At 43.6% G+C, this 13258-nt stretch overlaps 2 protein-coding genes across 3 annotated transcripts in view; one reads left to right on the forward strand and one right to left on the reverse strand.

The window, feature by feature from the left end:
* Window positions 1-1722, reverse strand: part of LOC116600890 (protein argonaute-4) — a 39612-nt gene extending 37890 nt beyond the window's left edge. Inside the window, exon 1 of one of the 2 annotated variants that reach the window (XM_032361329.1) lies at window positions 1298-1722. In XM_032361329.1, the coding sequence (XP_032217220.1) occupies window positions 1298-1316 (19 nt within the window). In that variant the 5' untranslated portion in view covers window positions 1317-1722. The remainder of the gene's footprint in view (window positions 1-1297) is intronic. The other variant, XM_032361328.1, reaches the window with a different exon arrangement.
* Window positions 1723-8486: 6764 nt separating this feature from the next.
* Window positions 8487-8992, forward strand: LOC116600891 (mitochondrial import inner membrane translocase subunit Tim17-A-like). Its single transcript, XM_032361330.1, has one exon. The coding sequence runs from the start codon at window positions 8541-8543 to the stop codon at window positions 8886-8888; it is 348 nt and encodes a 115-aa protein (XP_032217221.1). The 5' UTR covers window positions 8487-8540; the 3' UTR covers window positions 8889-8992.
* The last annotated feature ends 4266 nt before the right edge of the window (window positions 8993-13258 follow it).

Here is a 13258-nt window from a genome sequence, read left to right on the forward strand (position 1 = left end):
GGATTTGAACAGAAATCTGTTACATTCCTAAAGACATGATCATGCCTGTGGCTGGGGGACATAGCTGAAGTAACCCAGCATAATACTCAGATTCAGGTTTATCAAATAATATTAATATCACAAAGCCAATTTATTTTTAAAAGGCATATGAAAGTTGATTATGGGGGCCTTTAAAAAATACTTTAGGCAGCAAATTAAGGTGGGCTTTAATCATTCAGTTTTGTAAACGAGTTCAAGTAAACAAACCTGCAGTTTCCAAACTCAAATGGTAAACTGAATTTTCTACATACTGAGAAAATGAAATGCTCTACAACTAAGTCCACTATGTAGATAAGATTTGATATTAAAGTTAATTCTATCACAGCCTTTAAACCCTGCCCTACTTAGCCAAGGCATTAGAAACCTGTTGGGGTTTGAGGAGGGAGCACCAGCTTCCCAACCTGCAGAACATTTGCTACAACCTGGAAAGTTTCCTCTGGCTTGGGCCGACTGGGAGAGTTAAACAGAGGTCATTCATGAAGATGGGGAATTACAGTTTCCAAAGCACTTTCACCTTCATTTAATCCTCACAACCACCTAAAACCCAGTTAGAAGAGAACTCAGGGCATTAAAGCCTGTACTAGAATGGGCTCTCTGATAACTTGCCTGTCACTAAGGCCACAGCCTCTGGGACTGCTGCACAGACTGACAAACGCATAGGACCGTATTTCTCGAGACTTCAGGGCCTTCGAGAAAGGGTGGGTACTTTGGCCCTTGGCCTTTGGGGGTCATGAGAAGTCTTTGGGGGAAGTTCTTCTTCCTTATTTGAGGGATCTGGACCGTCTACCAGTGCAAAGAAAAACACGGGTGTGGCCCCATGCCAAGAATACCCCTGGTAGTAGGAGGGGGTCCTTCTGGGTCCAGTCCAGTCCAGGCCTCAGATGAACACCCGGCCCAGATCATTCTTTCTGAGGCCCAAACTCGCCTGCCTCAACCTTGAAGCACAGACGACCTCCCCGAGGTTGAGTTAGGTCTCCCGGCTACCTGGGGCTGGGGGTCACCGTCCTGGGCCTGCCTCCCTTAGACCTCAAGCGGTGCCTCATCTCTCCAGGCTGGAGCGCGGTCTCCGCCCCTCAAGGCCCAGGTCAGCTCCCTCCGCCTTGTGCTACGGGGCACGGATCCCCTTCCCCCACGCCTGACGGCCCGAACCCAGGTAAGCAAGGGCCGATGGGGGGAGACCGGGAGCGACCCGCCCGCCCGCTCACCCGCCCACCAGTCCCCGGGCCGCAGCCAGCCCCGGCCCGAGCGCGCTCCTCACCCGGTCCCAGCGCCTCCATGGCGGCGGCGGGGGCCGCCTCGCCCCGGTCCCCGGTGCCTCCCGCTCCGGGCCCCGCCGCCGCCGCCGCCGCCGCCGCCGCCGCCGCCGCGTAACGCTTGATCTCCGGAATATTGGCGCTGGGGGTGGGGGCGCCGCGGAGACGCGGGCGCTGGGCAGGGGGCGGCGGCGGCGCCCGGCCCGGGGACAGGGACCCGGCTCCCGCGGCTCTTCCGGCCTCAGCGACAACAAAAACAATCCCCGCCGCCGCCGCCGCTGCCAGCGGGAGCGGGAGCGGGAGCCAGCGCGCGCGCCCGCCGGGCGGGGAGGGGGCACGGGGCTCGCGCGGCGCAGGGTCCCGGCTCGCAGGGGGGGCGTGCGCGTCCCCGGGCGCCCGGTCAGCGGAGCCCGGCGGGGGGCGGGACGGGGTGGGGCGGGGTCGGGCGCGCGCCCGGAGGGGGCAGTGCCCCGAGGACGTGTCGGGCGCGCGCGCGCCTGTTCACACTGCCCTGTCGCCCAGGACAGCCAGCCGGGCAAAAGGCTGTGGGGGGCTTCGTGCGGTGGTCCCAGAGCCTCCAGGCAAACGGTACCCCGCAAAAGATCGGGATTCCAGACCCTGCTGATCCACAGACGCAGTTCGCTACTTCTGGCGGAGGAAAGTGCCCTGTGATTCACATCAGGCGCCTCTCCTTCTTCCTCCCACCTCAGACCCCTTCTTTCTCCTCTGTCTCCTCTTTCTCTACTGTCCTGGGACAGAGGACACTAGGGTCACCCAGACGCAGCCCTTTTCCCCCATTGCTTCACCCAAATTGTACACCCAGTTGTCCTTCCCTCCCCATGCAGCCTGAAAGCACCCGGGGAATGGACCATGATGCATGAGACAGTCTCTTGCTAGTTCCACCACAAGCACCTCTAGTCAGAAAGTCAGCAGGCACTTCAGAAGGGCAAGTCTTGCTTTCTCACATGACTTCCTCTTAGCAGCCAAGAGCCAAGGGAGCAACACCCAGTCCAAGATAGCATGGCCAGCCCAGTGACACCAGCACCTTTGGGGCTTTTAGCTGACTATTTGAGTTGGAGAGCATAGCACTACAGGCCAAGAAACAAAATGAAGGAGCTTTTGTCCACCAGTTAAAAGGGCACAATGTGGAGTACCTGGGTGGCTCAGTATGTTAAGCTTCTGCCTTCAGCTCAGGTCACGATCTCAAGGTGCTGGTATCAAGCCCCGCATCCTGCTGTGCTCAGCAGGGAGGCTGCTCCCTGCCGTCTCTACCTGCCTCTCTGCGTACTTGTGATCTCTCTCTCTGTCAAATAAATAAAATCTTTAATAAATAAATTAATAAATAAATAAAAGGGCACAACGTATGTGTTGTATTAGTCTGCTAGGGCTGCTATCACAAAGTGCCACAGACTGGCCCAAACAACAGAAATTGCTTTTCTTGCAGTTCTGGACACTAGATGTCCAAGATCAAAGGTTGGTTTCTTCTGAGATCTCTCTTTTCTGCTGGTAGATGGCCGTCTTCTCACTGTGTCTTCACATGATATTCCCTCTGTACATGTCTGTCAAAATGTCCTCTTCCTGTAGGGACACTAATCATGCTGGACTAAGGCCCAATTTATAGACTTCTTTTTAAAGACTCTATCTTCAAATACAGTCACATGCTAAGATAGTGAGGGTAAGGATTTCAATATATGAATTTCATATGTTCAGTCTATAACATGTATGATGAGATATTCATCTGAGCATCAAGCCAGAGAGCCTGGTAATTTTTGCCTGTAATAATAAAAAAAATCTTAGGGCCACTCCTTGGCCAGACATTGTATTATGTTTTTCACATGTCATTTAATCTTCACAACTACTATAAAGTACATATTTTAAAGGAAACAAGCTCAGGGACGCTAAGGAAGTCAGACTCTGCATTATATGATAACTCAGTGAAGGATGGGAAAATGGGAGTTCTAAATCCTGCGTTCTGGTTCTGGCTGCTTCCATCCCTAACTGGCTATGGAAGTGGGACTTTTAACTGAGTGACTAGATTCTATAGTGAGGGATACTGTATTCCAAATTCTTTCCATAGCACCATGCCACTTCTCTGTTAAACCACATATTAATGGGAAGCGGCAAGAGGGGACACGAGTTTGAAGAGGAGGAAGTCCTCATAAAATGAACAGACTGGTTTGCAGCTAAGAGGATAAGAAAAACCAAATAGAAGTCAAGCTTTGAGTTACACCTAGTAGCCACCTCCCTTCTCCTCTACTCCAGGCTAAATTCCTCCCATAGTTTAAACAGTACTAGTGGCTTCCAGCCTGAGTTGAGGCTGATTTTCCCTCTTGCACTTCCCAACAAATTTCCCCCATGTTCTATTTGGTACCCTGAGCAAACATGATAGTTTGTTTCCTGTACCGAAAATAGCCTCAGAAACCTGAGTATGAAATGTAATTGCCCTGTACTTTCAGTCAGGACTGCAATACTTCAATCCCTACTCTCTCACCCCATCATTCCTGACCACTCTGATCTACATTATCCTTCCCAAACTCACTCTAGCACCCACTGCCCCCTTCCCAAAGACCCTTCGGACTGAACCCTCCCAAACCAAAGTCCTATAGTCAGTAAACTCCCCTAAGCCTTGGCCTGTTCAGCAAGCCCTCCCCCCACTTCCTGCTGTGGCAGAGTAGAAGCCATGCCCTAGAATACCACTTCCCCCTCAGCTCTCTCTGATGGTGGCTGCTCATTCTCCCGCACCCCACACATCTACAGGACAGGGTGGGGGCTGGGTAGAGAATTAGCCATATATTTGCCCCCATTGCCCCAAACCTTGAATTCTCATTCTCGTATTAAAACCACTTGCCATCTGGCCAAACCACCATAGGGCCTCCCTTGGTGGTGGTATAACTACCTCAGCCCCTAGTCTTATGTCTCAGTCTAGGCTTAGCTCCCAATACGTTATAAATCCTTGAAGACAGGGCCTACACTTTATTTGGGTATTCAGGTTTGTGTGTCTGTTGCCTAACGCATTATGTGGCACCAAATGCCTACTCAGGGAAAATTACGGGACAAATGAATGAATGAATGAATGAGCAAGTAATGTACTAACAGTGGGAGCTAAAAGCGGTTCAATGGAGGGGCCTAGGTGAAAAACTCTAGGTGAACTTCCAGCTTCTTCAGAGCACAGACTTTCAAATCAGATGATCCTGGGTTCAAATCTCAGTTCTATAGCATAATAGCTCCAAGTATCTGGAACAAGTCCCTTCACCTACTGCTAAAGGAGTCAGTAAGGAGGAAGTTAAATCATATATGTGCATGTTCCTGTGTTTCTGACCCAATATATGTGCCCAATAGTCACTAATTTTCCTGCCTTCCCTCCTTCCCCCGGGCTAAGATCTGCTCCCCTGCCACTGTCTTGCTGTCCTTTGAGAGACAGTGTACCCAAGATCTCAGCTCAGTCCAAGAGAGGGGAGCAGAACCATCAGGGACTGAGCATGTTTTCACATCCTGTGCCTGAACCACCTGAGGACAGGGACTTGGCTCACCCATCTGGGGGTAAGAGCCAGAACTTGCTCTGTCAAGGCTTATGAATGAAACTAAACCTCTCCAATATGTCAATGCTCCCCTGAGATCAGAAAGAGCCAGAGGGATCCTTGTTAGCAGACACTGTGCCAGTAGGCTGGGTTCCAGCCACCAGCGCTGTTTGTGACACTCCAACCCTTGTCTGGGCCACTGGCCTCTGTTGATGTTTTGACTCCCCAGCCTCTCCTCATACTAACATTCTGCAAGTCTGGAGCTTCGAAGTCTGGGAGAAACTTCTTTGCAGTTTATCAGTTGGGCCAAGGGCTTTACTCTTTTTTAGCTGGGGAACCCCTTATTCAAACAAAAATCTTAAGTGGCAGCTGAAGTGGAGCCACTTGGCTGAGGAGGACAGGGACCTGCATTGGACACTACCAAACAAGACTAGCTTGCCAAGAGACACCACCTGGCATTCAAATGGAATTTCTGCCCACCTGCTCTTACTCTACTGGCAGCCTCGCTCTTGTGCATTTTTTAAATTGAGATAAAATTCACAAATGATAAAATCCGTCATTTTAATGTGTAAAATTCAGTGGTTTTTAGTGTATTCACAAGTGCAATCATCACTACTATCTAATTCCAGCACATTTTCATCATCCAAAAAGAAACCCTGTACCTCAGCCTTTAGAAACCTCTAACTTGCTTTCTGTCTCTATAGATTTGCCTATTCTGGACTTTTCATATAAATGGAGTAATATAGTATGTGCTCTTGTATTTACCATAATGTTTTCAAGGTTTATCCATGTTGTAACATGCATCAATACTTCATTGCTTTTTTTTTTTTTTTTTTAAATACACTTCATGCCCAGCATGGAGCCCAAGGCAGGCCTTGAACTCATGACCCTGAGATCAAGACCTGAGGTGAGAGCAAGATTTGGATGCTTAATTGACTGAGCCACCCAGGTGCCCCACTACTCCATTGCTTTTAATGCTGAATAATATTCCATTGTATGTATATACCATATTTTGTTGATCTATTCATTAGTTGATGGACATTTGGGTTGTTTTCATTTTTTGGCCATAATAATGCTGCTGTGAACAACCATGTGCAAGTTTTTGTATGGGTACACGTAAGTTTTGTGTGGATATATAATTTCTCAATTCTTCTGGGTATAAACATAGGAGTAGAAATGCTCAGTTATATGGTAGCTCTATGTTTAACTTTCTGACAAAATGTTTTCCACAGTGCCTATACTGTTTTATATTTCCATCAGCAATATGTGAGTACTCTAATTTCTACACATTCTTGCTGATATTTGTTATTTTCAGATTTAAAAAAAATTATCCCTATCCTCATGAGTATGAGGTGGTATCTCATTGTATATTTGGTTTGCTGTTCCCTAAAGGCGATTGATGTTGAACATTTATTTATGTACTTGCTGTCTATTTATTTAACTTCTTTGGAGAAATGTTGATTCAACTCTTTGCTCTTTTTATTTTTTTAAAGATTTATTTATTTATTTGAGGTGGGGAAGAGGTGAGGGAAAGGGAGTGAAAGCCTTAAGCAGATTCCCCACTGAGTGTGGGGACTGACCCAGGGCTCAATCCCAGGACTCTGAGATCATGACCAGAGTCAAAATCAAGAGCTGGACACTCAACCGACTGAGCCATCCAGGTGCCCCTGAAGCACAAAAGTTTTTAATTTCAACAGTCTGAATTTTCTATGATTGTTTGTGCTTGTTATCGTATCTCAGAAACCTAATCCAAAGTCATGAAGATTTATTCCTGTGTTGTCTTTTAAGCATTTTATAGTTTTAGCTCTTAAATTTAAGTCTTTGATCTATTTTGAGTTTGCTTTTGTGTATGATGGGAGGTAGAGTTCAAATTCGTTCTTTTTCATGTAGATACACAGTTTCTTTTTTTTTTTTTTTAAGATTTTATTAATTTATTTGACAGACAGAAATCACAAGCAGGCAGAGAGGCAGGCGAGGGTGGGGGGTGCTGTGGAGAGCAGGCTCACTGCCCAGCAGAGAGCCCTGTGCGGGACTCGATCCCAGGACCTTGGGACCATGACCTGAGCCGAAGGCAGAGGCCTTAACCCACTGAGCCACCCAGGTGTCCCAGATACACAGTTTCTAAGCACGATTTGTTTAAGACTTCTTTCCCCTATGGTCTACAACCCTTGTCAAAATCAGTCAACTGCCAATGGTAAGGGTTTATTTTTGGACTCTCAATTCTATTCAATCTTTGTCTTTTGTTATGCTAGTATCACACTGTCTTGATTACTACGGCTTTGTAGCTTGGAAATCAGGTAGTGTCAGTCCTCCAACTTTGTTCTTTTTCAAGATTGTTTTGGCTGTTCTGGGTCCCTTACATTTCCAGATGAAATTTAGAATCAGCTTGTTCACATCTGCAAAAAAAAAAAAAAAAAAAAGGCAGTTGGAATTTTGATAGGGATTATGTTTTTTTGTTTTCTTTTTTTGCCCCCTCTTTATTTATTTTTTTGCCCCCCCAATAGGGATTATGTTTAATCTGCAGATTAATTTGGGGATTGTTGGCATTTTGACAGTATTAAATATTACATTCTATAAATACAGGATATGTTTTCATTTCTTTAGGTCTTCTTTAATTTTTCTCAACAATTTTTCAGAGTGCAAATTTATACTTCTTTGGTTAAATTTATGCCTGAGGAGTGCCTGGGTGGCCCAGTCTGTTAAGCGTCTGCCTTTGGCTCAGGCCATGTTCTCAGGGTCCTGGGATCCAGCTCCACATCAGGCTCCCTGTTCCGCATGGAGTCTGCTTGTCCTCCTCTCTCTCTCTCTGCCCTTCCCCCTGCTCATGTTCTTTCTTTCTCTCAAATATATAAAATCTTAAAAAAAAAATTATTCCTGAGTATTTTGTTATTTTTGGTGCTATTATAAGTGGAATTGTCTTATTAATTTCATTTTTGGATTGTTCATTGCTAATATATAGAAATGCAATTGATTTTTTTATATTAGTCTTGCATCCACAACTTTCCTCTAGCAGTTAGGTTTTATGTGTGTGGATTTTTTAGCATCTTCTATATATAAAATCATGTTATCTTCAACTAGAGACAGTTCTTGCTCTTTTCTAATACGTATGCTTTTTCTTTTATATTCTTGCTTAATTGCCCTAAACCTCCAGTACAATATTGAATAGAAGTGACCACCTTTTTTTTCCTTTTTTAAAAGAAGTAGCCCTCTTCTATTTTTTATTTTTTAAAATATTTTATTTATTTATTTGATAGACAGAAATCACAAGTAGGCAGAGAGGCAGGCAGAGAGAGAGAGAGTGAAGGAAGCCGTCTTCCCGCTGAGCAGAGAGCCTGATGTGGGGCTTGATCCCAGGACCCTGAAATCATGACCTGAGCCAAAGGCAGAGGCTTTAACCCACTGAGCCACCCAGGTGCCCCTGAAGTATCCCTCTTTTAACAAACTAATGGTTACCAGAGAGGAGGGGAATGGGGGATGGGAAATGGTGATGGCATTAAGGAATACATTTGCTGGATAAGCACCAGGTGTTGTATGGAAGTGTGGAATCAGTGTATTGTACACCTAAAGCTAATATTATATCATATGTTAACCAACTAGAATCTTAATAAAAACTTTTTAAAAAGGTATTTTTGTTATGTTTTGGTTTGGTTTTGGGTGGACTCAAGATGGAGGAATATATGTGAGAGCCTTGTCCTCGCGAATTGTGGATGACTGTGGGGGGGTCTTTACCATGGATACCACAGTTGGTGGTATCTTTCAACTACTCAAAGGTTTTCACAATTCTCCAGTGGGAGTAAACCACAGACTACAAGGGAGTTTCACAGCTATTAAAACCGGGGCTCCGCAGTTGAGAGGTAGCTTTGCAGTTTGTGGAGGTTTATTTTTCATGACTGACTGCATTATGGTTCAAGTCGGAAGGAAAGATTCCTGGAACTCCATCACAAGTGTTGCCTTAACAGGAGCCATACTGTTAGCAAGAGATGGATCAGTGGCCATCGTTGGGTCAGCAGTGATGGGTGGCATTCTAGTTTTAATTATAGGACCTGGTATCTTGTTGATAAGATTTATCTCTGCATGATTTCCCAATGGTCCTCAGTTTGCTGAAGACCCCTCTCAGTTGCCTTCTGCCCAGTTACCCTCCTCACCTTTTGGAGACTATCAACAATATCAATAGGACTTCTTTCCCATGATTTCTTTAACAGAATGAGCTGTAGTTTAAGAGAGGATTTCAGAAGGTAAATTATGGTCTGTTTTTAAAACCATAGGTGGGACAGCTATGGCCACAGAAGCTTTGAAGAGATGCTTAGGTCTTTTTTCTATTTAAAGGAACATGGTGGGGGCAGATGTTAAAAGATAATGCTTTTATGTATTCACACTTGGATTGCATTTGTGATAAAAATAAATGTCTAATATCTATAAATGAAAAATAGTAAATGCTTAGAAGATGAAAGAGCAGAGGGCAAACAACAATGAAACATGACCATCATTTCCTTGGGGGATTCTCTGCCTGATATTACTATCCTGTCAGTGAAACAATAAAACAATACCTGGAACTTAAAAAAAAAAAAATGGCCCTTTTTTGTATTTTGTAAGCAGTCAGCTTTCTATGTATTCATGATCTAGAGCAAGGAATAGAGACACTTGGCAATTATATTTGATTTTGTCATCTTTACGAGATGGCATAGCTACTCAGGAGTGAGGTAGCTACTAAGTGCATGAGATTTGTTGGTGGTGGGTTTTTTTTTTTTTAAGATTTTATTTATTCAACAGAGAGAGACACAGTGAGAGAGGGAACAAAAGCAGGGGGAGTAGGAGAGGGAGAAGCAGGCTTCCCGCTGAGCAGAGAGCCCTATGCTGGGCTTGATCCCAGGAGCCTGGGATCATGACCTGAGCTGAAGGCAGACACTTAATGACTGAGCCACCCAAGCGCCCCAGTGCATGAGGTTTTGACAAACAAATCAATTAATATGTTTGCTTTTACTTCCAGCCTTTGCTTCTACTACACTTTTTAACTGGGACAATTGATTTTTTTTTTTCTCTCTTCTTCAAGCTGAAATAAAGGGAATGAATTAGGGAACGAGATAAATCTAGATTTGGATTCCAATTCTATAGTGTAATTCTCAAATTTCAGTTCTAGAGGCCACATGACATTTAATAAGTCACCTCATCTCTCTCAACCTCAGCTTTCTCATCTGTGAAATGGGGATGACACCCTTTCCTAGGGTTATTGAGATGATCAAAGAAGATGATTAATGGAAAGCACCCAACACCGTGCCTGGCACTTTAAGGGCTCAAAAAAAGCCCAATCCCTTTGACTTCCACCCCAGCCCAGAACAAGCCTTCTTTATCTATAGGTTGGGGGTGGGGAATAACTGATTTTAGAAAGACCTTTCTAATACCCAGACTTATCCAAAGTCTGGAAGGGTTTTCAGGAAGTAGTGAGCTCCAGGCCCCTGATGGTATTGAAGCAAGTTTGAAATGATGAAAAAGGTAAGGTCAGATGACTTTTGTGGTACTTTAGAGTCTATTAAGTTAATATGAAAATATTCATTGGCTTATATGTTACTGAATTTTTTCAGCAACTGTTTATTGAGGATTTGCTATGTGTCAAACCCTGGACTAGGTAATGGGGATCCAAGAATGAGCCAGAGAAGTGGGGTTCCCCTCCTCATGCAGTTCGATCTTGAAGTGAGACTAATAATAAACAAAAAAAATGAGTAAAAAGAATACGATAAGACCAGGGGTGCCCGGGTGGCTCAGATGGTTAAGTGTCTGCCTTCAACTCAGTCATGATCCTGGGGTCCTGGGATCAAGTTCTGTGTTGGACTCCCTGCTTAGCAGAGAGTCTGCTTCTCCCTCTGCCTCTTCCCCTGCTTGTGTTCTCTCTCTCTCTCAAATGAATAAATAAAAATCTTTAAAAAAAAGAAGAAGAAGATAAGACCAAGTTTATTGATCATAGAGAACTGTAAAACTCCAGCACTGGGGGAAAATATAGTATATAGAACTCGTGGTTTGAATGGTTAAAGAATCTCATAATTCTTGAATCTTTGAGTTTAATTTTTTTCTCTTTCCTTTTTCAACCAATTTCTTATTTTACCAACTCTCTTGTATTTATTTGTTTATCTATTTATTTTTAAAGACTTTATGTATTTATTTGACAGATAGAGATCACAAGCAGGCATAAAGGCATGTAGAGGGGGATGGGGGAAGCAGCTTCCCTGCTGAGCAGAGAGCCCGATGTCGGGCTCGATCCCAGGACCCTGGGATCATGACCTGAGCCGAAGGCAGAGACTTTAACCCACTGAGCCACCCAGGCACCCCACCAACTCCCTTTTAAAAATACTTTTTAACTTTCATTCTTACATTTATATTCTATCCTTTCAATGTATTTAATTTTATTTTATATATCTATCTATATACATATATAAGTTTTCCTTTTTTTACAATTTTGAGATGTAGTTTCCTCTTACAAACAAACCAAAATACTCAGGATATAGTGTATTGCTCTGTTCTGTTCAACCGTCTGTTTATATTCCTTTTTTTTGTCCTTTAATTTTCATTTTTATAGTTACATTCTATCCTTTCACTGTATTTAATTTTATTTTTGTTCATATAAAAGTTTTTTAAAATTATTTTTTAATGAATATATAATGTATTATTAGCCCCAGGGGTACAGGTCTGTGAATTGCCAGGTTTACACACTTCACAGTACTTTGTTTGTTTCTTTACAATTTTGGGATCTAGTTTTCTAACAAACAGGCCAAAATACACACAGGATTCAGTGTATTGCTCTGTTCTGTTCAACCTGTCTGATTATATTATCTCTCTCTCTTTTTTAAAAGATTTTATTTACTCATTAGAGAGAGAGACAGAGAGGGGCACCTGGGTGGCTCAGTGGGTTAAAGCCTCTGCCTTCAGCTCAGGTCATGATTCCAGGGTCCTGGGATTGAGCCCCGCATCGGGCTCTCTGCTTAGCAGGGAGCCTGCTTCCCCCTCTCTCTCTGACTGCCTCTCTGCCTACTTGTGATCTCTATCTGTCAAATAAATAAATAAAATCTAAAAAAAAAAAAAAAAAAAAAAGGAAAGAAAACTTTAGAGAGAGAGACAGAGAGCACGAGCAGGGGGAGAGGCAGAGGGAGAAGCAAGCATACTCCCTGTTGAGCCGGAAGCCTGATAACATGATGTGGGGCTCTATCCCAGGACCTGGAGATCATGTCCTGAGCTGAAGGCAGACACCCAACCACCTGAGCCACCCAGGTGCCCTATATTCTCTCTCTTTTAAAATTTTAATTTAATTTTTTTTTTCATTTTGGGTCTTTTCTAATTTGTTTGGTATATAGTTCTCTGGGCTTGTTGTTGCCATTTTAGTATTTTGTTCTCTTATTCAACTATTCTTCCCTGGACAGAATGGCAAGACAGAAAAACTCACCTCAGAAAAGAGAACAAGAGGCAATACTGACTGCCAGAGACGTAATCAGTATGGATATAAGTAAAATGTTGGAACTAAAGTTCAGAATAACAATTATAAAGATACTAGCTAGGCTTGAAAAAAGTATAGAAGACATTGGGGAAGCCCTTTCTGGAGAAATAAAAGAACTAAAATCTAATCAAACCAAAATTTAAAAAGGCTATTAATGAGGTGCAATAAAAAAATGGAGGGTCTTACTGCTAGGATAAATGAGGCTAAAGAGAGAATTAGTGATATAGAAAACCAAATGATGGAGAATAAAGAAGCTAAGAAAAAGAGAGATAACTACTGGACCACGAGGGGAGAATTTGAGAGAGAAGTGATACCATAAAGCAAAACAATATTAGAATATTTGGGACCCCAGAAGAAGAGGAGAGAGAAAGGCGGGGCAGAAGGTATATGGGAGCAAATTATGAGCAGAGAACTTCCACAATCTGGAGAAGGAAACAGGCTTTCAAGTCCAGGAGGCACAGAGAGTCCCCCTCAAAATCAGTAAAAAATAGGTCAACAACCTAACATATAATGGTGAAACTTGCAAATCTCAGAGACAAAGAGAAAACCCTGAAAGCAGCTTGGGACAAGTGGTCTGTAACCTACACAGGTAAAATATTAAACAGGCAGTGGACCTATCCACAGAGACCTGGCAGGCCAGGAAATACTGGCATGATATATTCAGAGTGCTAAATGAGAAAAATATGAAGGCAAGAATACTTTATCCAGCTAGGGTGTCATTCCAAGTTGAAGGAGAGTTAAAAGCCTTCCAGGACAAACAGAAACTAAAAAAATATGTGATCACTAAACCAGCCCTGCAAGAAGTATTCAAAGGGATCCTTAAGTGAAGAGAGAGCCCAAAAGTAACATAGACCATAGAGGAACAGAGACAATACACAGAAACAGTGACTTTAGAAGTAATACAATGACATAAATTCATATTTTTCAGTGTAGATACTCTTAATGTAAGTGGACTAAATGGCCCAATC

This window comes from Mustela erminea, chromosome 10, assembly GCF_009829155.1.
Source record: "Mustela erminea isolate mMusErm1 chromosome 10, mMusErm1.Pri, whole genome shotgun sequence".
NCBI classification, from domain to species: Eukaryota; Metazoa; Chordata; class Mammalia; order Carnivora; family Mustelidae; genus Mustela; species Mustela erminea.